Source organism: Pagrus pagrus (genome assembly GCF_965226575.1).
Source record: "Pagrus pagrus genome assembly, chromosome: 9".
Taxonomy (NCBI): Eukaryota; Metazoa; Chordata; class Actinopteri; order Spariformes; family Sparidae; genus Pagrus; species Pagrus pagrus.
In genome coordinates this window covers 12,645,848-12,657,656 of record NC_140193.1, presented here as the reverse complement: position 1 = coordinate 12,657,656, position 11,809 = coordinate 12,645,848, and the positions used below count along the sequence as shown (strand labels likewise).

The 11,809-nt window shown below is 41.4% G+C and overlaps 1 protein-coding gene across 2 annotated transcripts; it reads right to left on the bottom strand.

Annotated features, from left to right (window-relative positions):
- Positions 1-179: 179 nt before the first annotated feature.
- Positions 180-9,222, bottom strand: akap17a (A kinase (PRKA) anchor protein 17A). Of its 2 annotated transcripts, XM_084362283.1 has the most exons (8): positions 9,110-9,222; positions 7,892-8,241; positions 7,481-7,699; positions 6,864-7,076; positions 5,041-5,189; positions 4,321-4,561; positions 3,143-3,232; positions 180-2,837 (listed from the first exon to the last, which is right to left on the bottom strand). In XM_084362283.1, exons 2-8 carry the CDS (start codon positions 8,231-8,233, stop codon positions 1,935-1,937), a joined length of 2,157 nt encoding a protein of 718 aa, XP_084218409.1. In that variant the 5' UTR covers positions 8,234-8,241; positions 9,110-9,222; the 3' UTR covers positions 180-1,934. The 2 variants fall into 2 exon arrangements, with proteins under 2 accessions (XP_084218409.1, XP_084218410.1); XM_084362284.1 differs by lacking the exon at positions 3,143-3,232.
- Between the last annotated feature and the right edge of the window lie 2,587 nt (positions 9,223-11,809).

The following is an 11,809-nucleotide window of genomic DNA, read 5'->3' as shown; positions in this document are numbered from 1 at the left end:
CTCAATGAATGACGCAAAATATTTATTCCCAATAATAATAAATCAAATACCAATATGAGCTCTTTTAACCATATTGTGCAGCCCTAGTATCAAGTATTGTATGTTTATACTGGTATTTTATCAAAGTTTAAGATTCTGGACTCGTGATGACCGTCTTCATCTTCAAACAATGCAGACAATTTGTTTTCAATTTTTATTTCGACCATGTGAGTGCAAGACATGTTCCAGTAGATCATGAGCATACAGTGCACAGAACAAAAGGGCTTTGCCATAACAAGTTTGATACAGCAGAGTCAACAGAACAACTTGGCTTGAATGACTTCCCCAAACCTGTCGTACAGCTTAGAGAACAGTTATTAGTAAGACTAAAGAAATGAATGTGGCACCATGTTGCTAGATCCAAACATCCTATTTTTACTTGGTGTTGTGCTGGTTTGACTTGAACCCCAGAACAATGATTAAACTTTGTCCCAAACTCAAGAAGTCTTAAATCCATCACTCGTAGTCGAGACTCACACATGACCAAGGAAAGACAGAGTACACTGCTTGTTGTGACAGGTCCAACATCAAGTCTTCACAAAACTCACACTCCACAAACCACTTCTTCTTTTCAAACAGAAAATTCAGATAAAACTTAAACTAATCATCGTGGAGCTGCTCGGTTGAGCTCGACGATGAATCTGTGGTAGAACACAGTTGTGTGTTTCTGAGCTGCTTGTCAGCAACTCAGCCAATACTGAAGAAGTAATCCAAGACATATTTCAGGCTGTCTGCAGGTCAGCCTAAACACAGAGGTATGTTTCTTGAAGTCAGTGGAAATTTCACATTTGAAAAAAAAAAACAAAAAAAAAAAACAGCAGCCATTTATTTTAGTCCTTTCCTCCACGACTGTGGCGTCTGTAACTTCATTCTGATTTAAATGTCGCTACTGGATGTTTTTATTTTCTGTGGATGAACAGGCTGGTGTCACATCAAAATAACTAACACTATTTGTTCTCTGTTCTTACATCTCACGGTCATTCATGCACAAAGACAACTGGCCTGCATAAAATTAAGTCATCAACAGGTTTTTTGAGTTCTCAGTAGGATCAGACTGGTGTGTTGATCTAAAAACGTAGTGGGCTTTGGATTAATCAGCCAGCCAATGTTTTCAGCTTACAATATCATTAAAAATCTTTTTCTAATTAGTGTTTTAAAAGGGGCTCTATGCAGCTCTGGAGAAGAAATTCAAACTCAGAATTTTATTATTTACAACATTAATAAGTAATCATACGAACTCTGGATAAACCAGCTTTTGTCAGAGAACAATAAGGTCCCCAGAACACTGTCTGAAGTTAGAAAGGTGGCAGGGTCCGCCACATATAAACAAAGTAAAACAGTACGAAGTTGTGTTGTCCTTGATTCAGTCATAAAAAAAACAGTTTGTTTAGCCTTAAAAAAAACAAAAAAAAACAGACAATGAAGATATTTCTCTTCTGATTAAAATTTCTTCCCCAAAACCACATAGTGCTGCTTTTATGTGGGCCAACTGATTCAATGTCTTTCACACACAGCAAAGAGCAATATTCTAGAAACCAAATGTTGAATTTGGAGTTTTATGCCATTGAATTGTAAAATGTAAACATATATTGTTTATATTCACAAATTAACAGCTGTCAGGATCTTCAATCCAACAATATGAAATGTGAAAGAAAAAAACTCTAAGAACGGTTAAATCAACTCCACAGAATCAACGGCATCATTTACATGCCTCAAACGTACGTAGCACACTTTAAAATGTGGTTTAAGTTGATTCTTCGGAGTTCGTTTAAGGATTTTAATTTACTTTGTAACACATTTTTAAATATCACTTATTGTGATGTAACTCAATAAACTTTATGTGTGAACCCAGAAGGGGGAATAAATCAACCAATAAACCAATCAGATTGATGAGGTCAGCGTCGTCTGGAGTGACTCCTGTCTCTACTGTTGCTGTGTCTCCTGCACCTCCGGCTGTAATGACTGTGACTCCTCCTGTCTCTGCTCCTGTTGCTGCTCCTGGAGCTGCCTCTGCTGTACCTGCGGTGACTGTACCTGTGGCTCCTCCCCCTGCTGTAGCTCCTCCCGCTGCTGCTCCGGCTCCTCTCCCGGCTGGAGCTCGTACTCCTGCTGCAGTGGCTGCGCCTCCTTCTGCTGTGGTGACTGGAGCTACGCCTGTGACGACTGGAGCTCCTCCTGCGGTGGCTAGAGCTCCTTCTCCTCCTGCTGTGGCTGTGGGAGCGCCTCCTCCTCCCATGGCTATAGGAGCTCCTCTCTCTGTGGGAGCGTTCCCGGTCCCTCGCTCGCTCCCTGCTGTGCCTGCTCCTCGCCCCCTCTTCCCTCCTTCCCTCCCGGTCCTTCTTCCTGTCCTCCCCTCCCTTCCTCTCCTCTCCTGCTCTGTTTTTCCCCAAACTTTGGGAGTGCACGCTGGATTTGGACACCTGCTTCTCTTTGCTCTCAACAACTTTGACTCCATTCACCCGGCCCAGGACCCCCAACATCAGATCATTGCCACCTGGATCAGAGGCCTCCTCACCAGGACCAGCCTGCTCCTCCGTGGCTGGAGGTCTTGAAGCCTTACCGCTGCCCTTCTTCAACAGGTTACAAAGCAGTCTCTCCCTTAGCTCCTTCTCTCGACGCTGGAGCTCCAGTGCACGCTCCTTCTCCACCTCCACCCTCCGGAGTTCCTCCTCCTGCTTGCGTCGGCAGGCCTCCAGCTGCTGAAGTCTAGCCAGTTCCTCCTTCTGCCGAGACTGCTCCTGCTTTTCCCGCTCCTCCCGTTCTGCCTTCTCTTTTTCTTGCTGCTGCTGCTTAACGGCCTGTAGGAGGAGATCGACACAATGTCAGTATAGAAACAACGCAAACAGGGTTCCAACAAGTGTTTCCAACACAAGGTGGGCCACCCAGGTATATTAAAGGCCGCCAAAGTACATTTGATGATCCATTTTAGCATTTATAGTTTGCTATAGTTTTTTAATCCATCCGAAACAACAATGCCCTCCCTGATTGATTAAGTAGTGGTCACTGTGCCCTCGCTCTCCTTTCTACTGTCAATCACACATACTCTGCAGAGAGAGAGTGAGAGCGATGCTCTCTGGTATTGCCTCCCCTCTTGTAAACGCACCTTGTAAGTGCACCTGGTTGTTGCGATGTTGTTCAGTGCACGTTGGTTTTGATTGGCTTCATGATTAAGCTTCCTCCACACGTGGCTCACCTGTTGTTATGAGAATGGAATAAAAACCCCTTATCCATGGCTGACTTTATAAAACTTACTGCTGACAAAGAAAGCAGATAGCTTTGCTGGTAGAGAGAAACAGAAAGGCTAGGCAGGTCAGTGTGCCTGTACTAAGGTGGACAATAAATGCAACACTATGTAATGTAGACAAACTCTTCAAGCAATTCTGAATAAAGTAGATTTTTGAGTCAAATACCTACGACGAGCAGCCCCTCCCCGCCACACATACACAGCCACTGTGGGAAACACTGCTTTTCAAAGTCTACTTTAAACAATTTTCAAGGTATTCCAGCAACTTACATACATAGTTTATTACTCCAAATGATTATTTCACTTCCTTATTGTGCTATAAACAATCAAATGTATGACCATGAGTTCAACACATTTTATCTGGTGCACTCCTGTCTGATGACGTGATGACATGATGGCATACTGTATAAAGCTAAGCAAATATAATGTTTTGGTGTGATCGTTCCTGTGTGCACATGCTCTACTAAAATCTTCTCTGTTAACAGGTTTGTAATTGTATTAAACTCATAATGTACTGACAACTAAGCCTTGTCAACTTTATTCTTTTATTCATCAAAGTGAAGACTGATGAAACCACATCAAAAAGGTAATACTCTTGCGAAACAGGAGGAAACACTTGCCGGATTCTGTCCAAAGCTACCAAACCCACCTGTCGGCACCCATAAAGCTCACCAACTCCTCTGTTTTATCTTGTTTCTTTGTGGTTTAAAGGCTGGCTTTGTGCCAGACTACTTCTGCAGTAATTTCTTGGAGTGTTGTCTTGATACTTAATGGACAAATATGACAAACTATTCCTTTAAAGGTGAACCCCAACATTAACAGTCCTCTTTATTGTGCTTACTTTATTCTTTAGTGTTGAATATTCATCAGGCTTGTGAAGTTTCAAACATTAGAGCCTATTGTTTGCATTTGGCTTGAAAATTAGTTTATCAGAGTTTTCGGGGAATCCAATGTGCAGATAGTTACAGTGTTGGTGCATCATTAGATACTGGATGGACGTGTGTAGGTGTGTCGGTATCTTTGTGTGCGTGTCGTACCTTGGCTCTAGCCAGCAGCTCCGCGATGAGCCGAATCGACTCCAGGTTGCGCTGAGCCAGCAGCAGCCTCCTCTCCTCCATGGCGATCTTCATCTGCAGCTTCTTCTGCTCCTCTTCCTGCTGTCGCCTCACTTTCTTCAGGTTCCTCCTCTCCTCTCTCTCCCGCAACTTTTGCTCTCGCTTCCGGATCCTCTCTTCCTTCCTCCTCTCCTTCTCCTCCTCTTCCTGCTCCTTCAGTTTCCTGGAAAGAAAAGGTAAATTATCTTACATGAATCTCTCTTGTTACAGGGTGACTTTTTGCTATTAACTGTAGTCAAACAGGGCTTTGATGCAGTGTATGGTGACTTCCACAGCAAGTGTAAAATTAAATTAACCACACATGAATTGTTACCTTTGAGGTGTTGCTACTCATATCAAGTCATTTAAATGAGAGAAAAGTAACTTTTTCTTGCCTCTTCCACAATGGCACGTTTTTTAAAGTTTCTTTAAACTTAAGTTGACAAATGCTTGGTTTGGAAATATGCAGAGACAAAGCTGTGTCCTTTTCAAAGCCCCAGTGTCATTCTGAATTCATCTTATGGTTAAACTTCTCAAAAGAAGCATAAAAGTATGAGCATAGCACACAGCTACCCAGCAAATGATAATTAAAAGGGTTTATTAATAAAAAATCTGAATTGGAGACATCTGAACTCTCCATTCCTCTTTTGTAATTGATCGTACCTCTCCTCCTCCTTACGTCGCTCCTCCTCTTCCTTCTCCCGTCGTTTCTGCTCCTCTCTCTGCCTCTCCAGCTCCTGTAACTTCAGCCTCTCCATGCTCCTCCTTTTCAGGGCCAACTCGCTCAGGTGTTTGCTGGTGTCAAAGGCCACCTGAGGAACACACAAACGCAAAGATACAAGGACATAGTATTGAGTAAAACATCTTTTTAAACTGTTCCAATGGCATTTGTGACGTTTAATTGCCCTTTTACCAAATTGGTTGTACCTCTTTGCATTGTGTTGTGACATGGTAACTGCAGCATGTCCAGCAAAACCGTGACCAAAGTCATATCAACGTGGAATATAAAATAATTCAAGTCTGATGTTTTGACCAAAAGGTTTAGAATATTGTGGCATAGCAGAGCATCCCTTCCAGCGAAGAGCAGATGGTAGAAAATGTTTATTACAACAGCTTGATTGTAACAGTAATTAGTTAAATAATATAATGAGTCGCCTGTTGATTACCACTGTGCCTTGATTCAAATTGATCAAGTAGGCATATGAGGTTATTATCAATTTTCAAAATACTTCATGTCATATGAAAGCAGGACTAAACCCTTCATGCTCAGGCAACAGCTGGTCAGATTATGAGATGCTTCCACTTTGTATATCTACCAACAGAACCTACCAAAACTTACAACATCTGCTTGTGTTCCTCATTTCTTAAACAGACCCTCCTTTCCCTCATCTACTTCATTTAGATTTCACAGTGAAGCTTTATTCTGTGGATTAAGAGTCCAGGCTCTCCCCTCATTACCTTGGAAATAACGATGACACAGCTTTAATTCTCATTCCACTAAAAGGTCTTAAAGCTGCTACGTGACTCTGAACAACACAATGTAATTGCTAAAATCTGCCTATCCACAACATCGCTACAGAAGTTGCAATTCGCTGGTGGCCTAACAGACAAAACAGACACATGCAGATCTCTTATATGACCTCAGTGGTCAGTCAGACCAAGAATAAACCTTCAGTGGGCTGCAGGTACGGGTGATAAAATGAAATATTGTATATACACTGCTGTGGGGAAGGATTTTACAGCGGTTGAGAGTCTGGAAAAATAATTTTAGCTGCGTCTTCACAACAGTGAATTAAAATGTACCAAGACATCGTCCACATTGGAAAGTTATATCCCAGTACATGCTGTGCAGATTCCCTCGCACTACCCTACAATAATTGTATTGCGGCAAAAGTTAAGCCATGCTGAGCTGTTCTGCCGCCGATATTTCTTATTGGAGCCCCATGTGTGAGCCGGCCACTATCAACACAGGATTCTCATTGAAATTAATGAGGCTTTTCTGCAAATACGGCTCCACTCTTTTCTTCTGCACTGTACTAGCTCTAAATTACGCCGACTTTCATGGCCTGCCAGGCTAGGACAAAGAAGATGTGTAAAGTGAAGAAGAAAGAAACACAAAGCTGTGTTCACCATTTACCTCACTAGGAGAAGAAGTCTGTTTTACAAATGAATTACAAGTTAACCCAACTTTTCTAAAAAGCCTGCCACTTAAAGTTTGTACTGATCAGTTTCTCGGTCTAGGATTGACAAATTATGGGAACTCAAACAACGTAGTCCAACTTAATTACGAACACCAGGTTGTGAACCTCACAAAATAGGAATAATTTGAGAAATGGGTTATCAGCTCAGGTCAAGGTGCCTAAGTTCTGGGAGGGAATATTTCAAAGGTTCAGTCGAATAATTGGGTAAACTACTAATAATCCCTACCTGTGTTCTTGTCACAACTATCAACATAGATGGTGAAGTGCTTTGAGTGTCTTCAGTACCTTGATGTTGCAGGCCACTGCCTTTCCATCGTCTCCTTTCAGCATCAGCTTCATGCTGCGCAGAGTGTCCATTGCCTTGGTGAAGCCACAGTACTCCTGGTACTGGACATAAGCCTCAAAGTTCAGATGACCCCCAAAACTGAATGTGTTGAAGTTCTTGTCCAGCATCTCCTCCCGGTACGGGTCCAGCATGGGGATGTCAACATTTCGCACCTACAAACAATAAAAGGTGGCACATTGACAAAATCGAATATGTTATTTTTGGCTCTTTATCTTAATATCAATGATGTGGCAATATAATATGTGATTTTGGGTGATTTCTTGCAATATTTAGATAAACATTTTGATATTTTAGAATTCAATTATTTTAGTGAAGTTATATATATATATTTTTTGCTGCATAAAAAAAGCCCATACATGTAGAATACACCAGCTTGCAAGAGGGAACTAACGCACTACACAGCAGTAACTTTCCATCTCCCTCATTATGTCACTCACATCAGCTGTGTCTTACAATCTAGTGGGACATCACCTAATTTCAAACTAAATAAAATATTGTGAATCCTGTGTTCAGGTCAGTTTCCTCTCAAATATAGAAAAGCAGAAGCATGTACCACCTTGCCAAATGTCTGGAAGACCGCAATAAGGACCTCTTCAGAGGGCCGGTCTGGGAACTGGCTGTCCTTCTGGCTAAACCAGCGGCAGGGAAGTCCCTCCAGGTGGATGGTGTCAGGCCTCTCCCCCGGGACAGTCTCATTCATGTCCTTCGCATCGCGGAAGAAAGAGTCCCAGTCGTGACGTGTAGGGAAGTCCACCTTGTTCTCTACTGCACGAACCTTTGAGACAAGGGGAAGAGAAAGGTTGATATGAATTCAGGTGCCCGTTTATTATGTATTACAAGATAGAACAATGTTAACTTCAACTTTATGGTCATTTTGGAGGCTGCTGTTTGTGGTGCTGTTTAATTGCACTGCATTATACTGAGAGGTGTTTCTAATAGTTGCGATCCACTATAATGTGCACCTTACCTTAAGTACATCGGTAAATCCACTAAGTTTGATGCTCTTCCCATCCAGGCGGCTCAGCAGGCTCTTGACCACCGTCTTGTTTTCCACCTCGCCCTCAAAGCGGATGAAGTCCATGGTGCTCTTGGAAATTCGCAGAGCTGAAAACTGCTCCGGAGCAACCATGGCCTTTACCCTCTCCATCACCTCCCAGTTGGAGATGCTCTTGCCTGGGAGCTTGAGCTGGGGCAGAGCCACACTGATGGTCATTTTGGCAATGGGCTTGAGGTACAGGTTGTACTCAGAGGAGAGGCACACTGCCTCTGTAGTGTCATGGACAATGGTGGTCATTGTTGCTGAAGCCATGAGGGAAGCTGGAGAGACAGTATAGACTGTTAGCACTTGTTAACTGTAGTTGAAATAACTCTGACTTAGAGGACTATTTCTAGTGCTTTTACTTTAGAATAATTCTATACCATTTTACAGTTTAATTCTGTTGCATTGATGATTGGCAAACACACTGGTCTCATACAAAATTAAATAAAAAACATTGCTGACGATACCTATCCTCGCTATCCCTTTTCATAATTGGAACTAATTCCTCATAAAGCTGTACTCAAACTTCAAACTCAACTAACTAAAAGTTTGGTTCGCCTGTTATTATCATTTATACAGACCTTCAATTTCTTCTGAGGATATACACCTAGCGCCAGATTTCTCTTTACAAGCTTCATACAACTAGCTAGCTAACGTTAGCGTTACTAGCTTAGCTGTTACGTTAGAATTAGCGATAAATTATTTATGTTGGCTCCATTAACCAAGACTCATTTCAAGCTCTGGAAACGCATTTTGTTGTCTGTTTGTATTAACCCATTGAGAATAAACGTTACGAAACTTTGTTTGTATGCTAAGACGTAAAAGCTAACTGTAACGTTACTAGCTTAACGCTAGCTGTAAAGTTTAGCTAGCGTTAGACCTTCAAGAGAGGCTAACTCGAGGGCTTTCTAAAACAGACAATTAGCGTTAATTCCGTAGACTATATTGTCCAAAATTTTAGCTTATACGCGCAAACTGTTTTATTTAATAACAACGGCTTACATCAGTGTTATTTGGAGTTAGCCGTCGGCTAGCGTAGGTAAGCCTGAAGTGTCCTGTAACTCTATCGCTGTAGCTTTCAAACAAAATCCTCGATATTACATAACGTTGTACTACATTACTACAGTAAATCTAACCGCCACTCACCTAACTTCAGTTAGCCTCCAGAGAAAAAAACAACAACACACGTATTGTGTTGATTTGTGAAGAGCCAAATACTGTGGAGAAAAATGAGAGAGAGAAGCCAAACTACATGTCACTTCCGCGTTCAGTGAACTTTGACCTCAAAAAGAACCAACGTGCAGCAACATTATGATGACGTCACTTCAGAACAGTGACACCATGTGGCGAAGCATCATCCTCACTGTCCAGTTCATACGTTTGGTTTTAGACAATGCTAGAATGTAACTAAGTACATTTACTCAAGTACATTTTATTGATAGCTTTAGTTACTAATTCATTTGCTTAATATAAACTATCAACGAATAAATGATGACATATTATTATTGGTTAAAGGGGCTATATGTCGTTTTGGAAAAGGTTTTCAATATTTACAATAATAATGAGTAAATAAGACAAACAGAAATATTCATTTTTTCCAAAATGGAATAAACAAGCTGTTCTCTGAGGAAAATAATGTCCCCAGAACACTGTTTGAAGCTAGAACGGTGGCAGGGTCAATAGCTTCCAGGTTGTTTGACCGATTGAAACGAAATCGATCATAAATGTCGTATACTATACTGGTTTAATTAGACACACCTGTTTTTATTGGATTTTGCCAATTTTTTTCCAGGGTCTCTTGGATGTTCAGGACAAGTTTAAACCTGATCCAGTGCAAAATGAGCAATTGGTTACGTTCAGAATACCCATACAGCACAGAGCCTCAGGTGGGACTTGAACCAGGGGCTGGTGCAACAAGGACAAAACCTCTGTACATGGGACACCCACCCTACCAACTGAGCTAATGTACTTCTGTTTTTCCAAAATCTTTTAAGGAAGTCACTATTTTTCATGAAAACATCGGCTGATTTCTTCAATAGCTTCCAGGTCGTTTGACCGATTGACTCGAAATCGATCACAAATGAGGTCCTACACTCTTTTAATAAGACACACCTGTTTGTATTGGATTTTAGTGGAATTTGTATTTGTCATGTATATTTTAAAGAAAAGTCGCAATTTTTCATGAAAACAGCAGCAGATTTTTTCCATAGCTGTAACCATTCAGCAACAACTACTCAAGAGAATGAATGTTGCAAATTTTTTCCAGGGTCTCTTGGATATTCAGGACAAGTTTAAACCAGATCAAAATAAGTAATTGGTTAAGTTCAGAATACCCATACAGCAAGAGCCTCAGGTCGGACTTGAACCAGGGCCCGCTGCAGCAAGGACAAAGCCTCTGTACATGGGACACCCACCCTGCCAACTGAGCTAATGAGCTTCTGTTTTTCCAAACATTTTTAAGGAAAAGTCAGTATTTTTCATGAAAACATCGGCCGATTTTTAAAATTCCTTCCAGGTCGTTTGACCAATTGACTCGAAATCGATCACAAATGTCGTCTTAAACTGGTTGAATGAGACACACCTGTTTTTATTGGATTATATTGGAATTTGTATTTTTCATGAATATTTTAAAGAAAAGTCATAATTTTTCATGAAAACAGCGGCCGACTTTTTTCAATAGCTCACATGTCATTTGAGCCATCGACTCAATATCAATGGCCAAATGTCTTGTTATACTGGTAGAATGAGACACAGCAGTTTCTATTGGATTTTAGTGGAATTTTTTTAGTGGAACTTTTTTTCATGGAAAACATCCCCATGCACACTCACACACACGAGAAAGAAGACTATTCATGATTTTCTGATGTTCTGTGAATTTGGTCTCTGTTTTGATTATTATAATAATTTTCAGTGTCTATTCTTTGGATATTCACTGCAGTTATTCATGTTCACCACTAGTTAGATACATTATTTACGGCATTAAAAGGTTAAAAAAGTTAAACACAATTTGGTGATGATTATGTTTGAATGATGTTTTTTGTATTAATGTAAGAGTAGTTGAACCAGACCGCTCAAATTTGACTGGGAACACCAAAGAAAGGGGGGAGAAACGAACATAATACAAGGGTTAAAGAAAAGTGGCCAGTTTTAATGAAAACGTTGGCCGAATTTTTCAATAGCTTCCAGGTCTTTGGACCGATTGACTCGAAATTTCTCCCAAACGTGGTCCTATACTGGCTGAACGAGACACAGCAGTCCCCATTTGTTACGACCCCAGAGGTCGTATATGTTTTGTCTCTCTGCTTAAATAACCCTCTGATACCTGAGTGAGTGTGTGTGTCTGTGTGTGTGTGTCTGTGTGTGTGTGTGTGTGTGTGTGTGTGATTGGTTGCAGGTGTGTTCGAGTGAGTGAAGGTTGTCCATGGAGCTGATTGGTTCCTGCCTCGAAGCCAGGAGTTTAAAGGCCGACTCTTCCCAGTTCCTGTGGGCTCTTCTCTCTCAACCAGACTACCAGCATGTTTGTTTGTGTGCTACATGTGTTTTTAAATAAAACCTGCTGGTTCGCTGCTGGTGGTGCTTGGGTGATGGGAGTCTCATTTTCATGTTGCGCCAGGGTCTCCCCTAGGCCCTGGTCATAACACCATTGGATTCGGGTGGAATTTGTATTTTTGGTGAATATTTTAGTGAAAGGGGGCCATTTTTCACGAAAACCTCGGCTGATTTTTTCAATAGCTGAACGAGACACAGCAGTCCCTGTTGGATTCGGGTGAAATCTGTATTTTTGGTGAATATTTTAGTCAGAGGGACAATGTTTCATGAGGCCTGGCTTAAGGCTGGGGCTAGGGT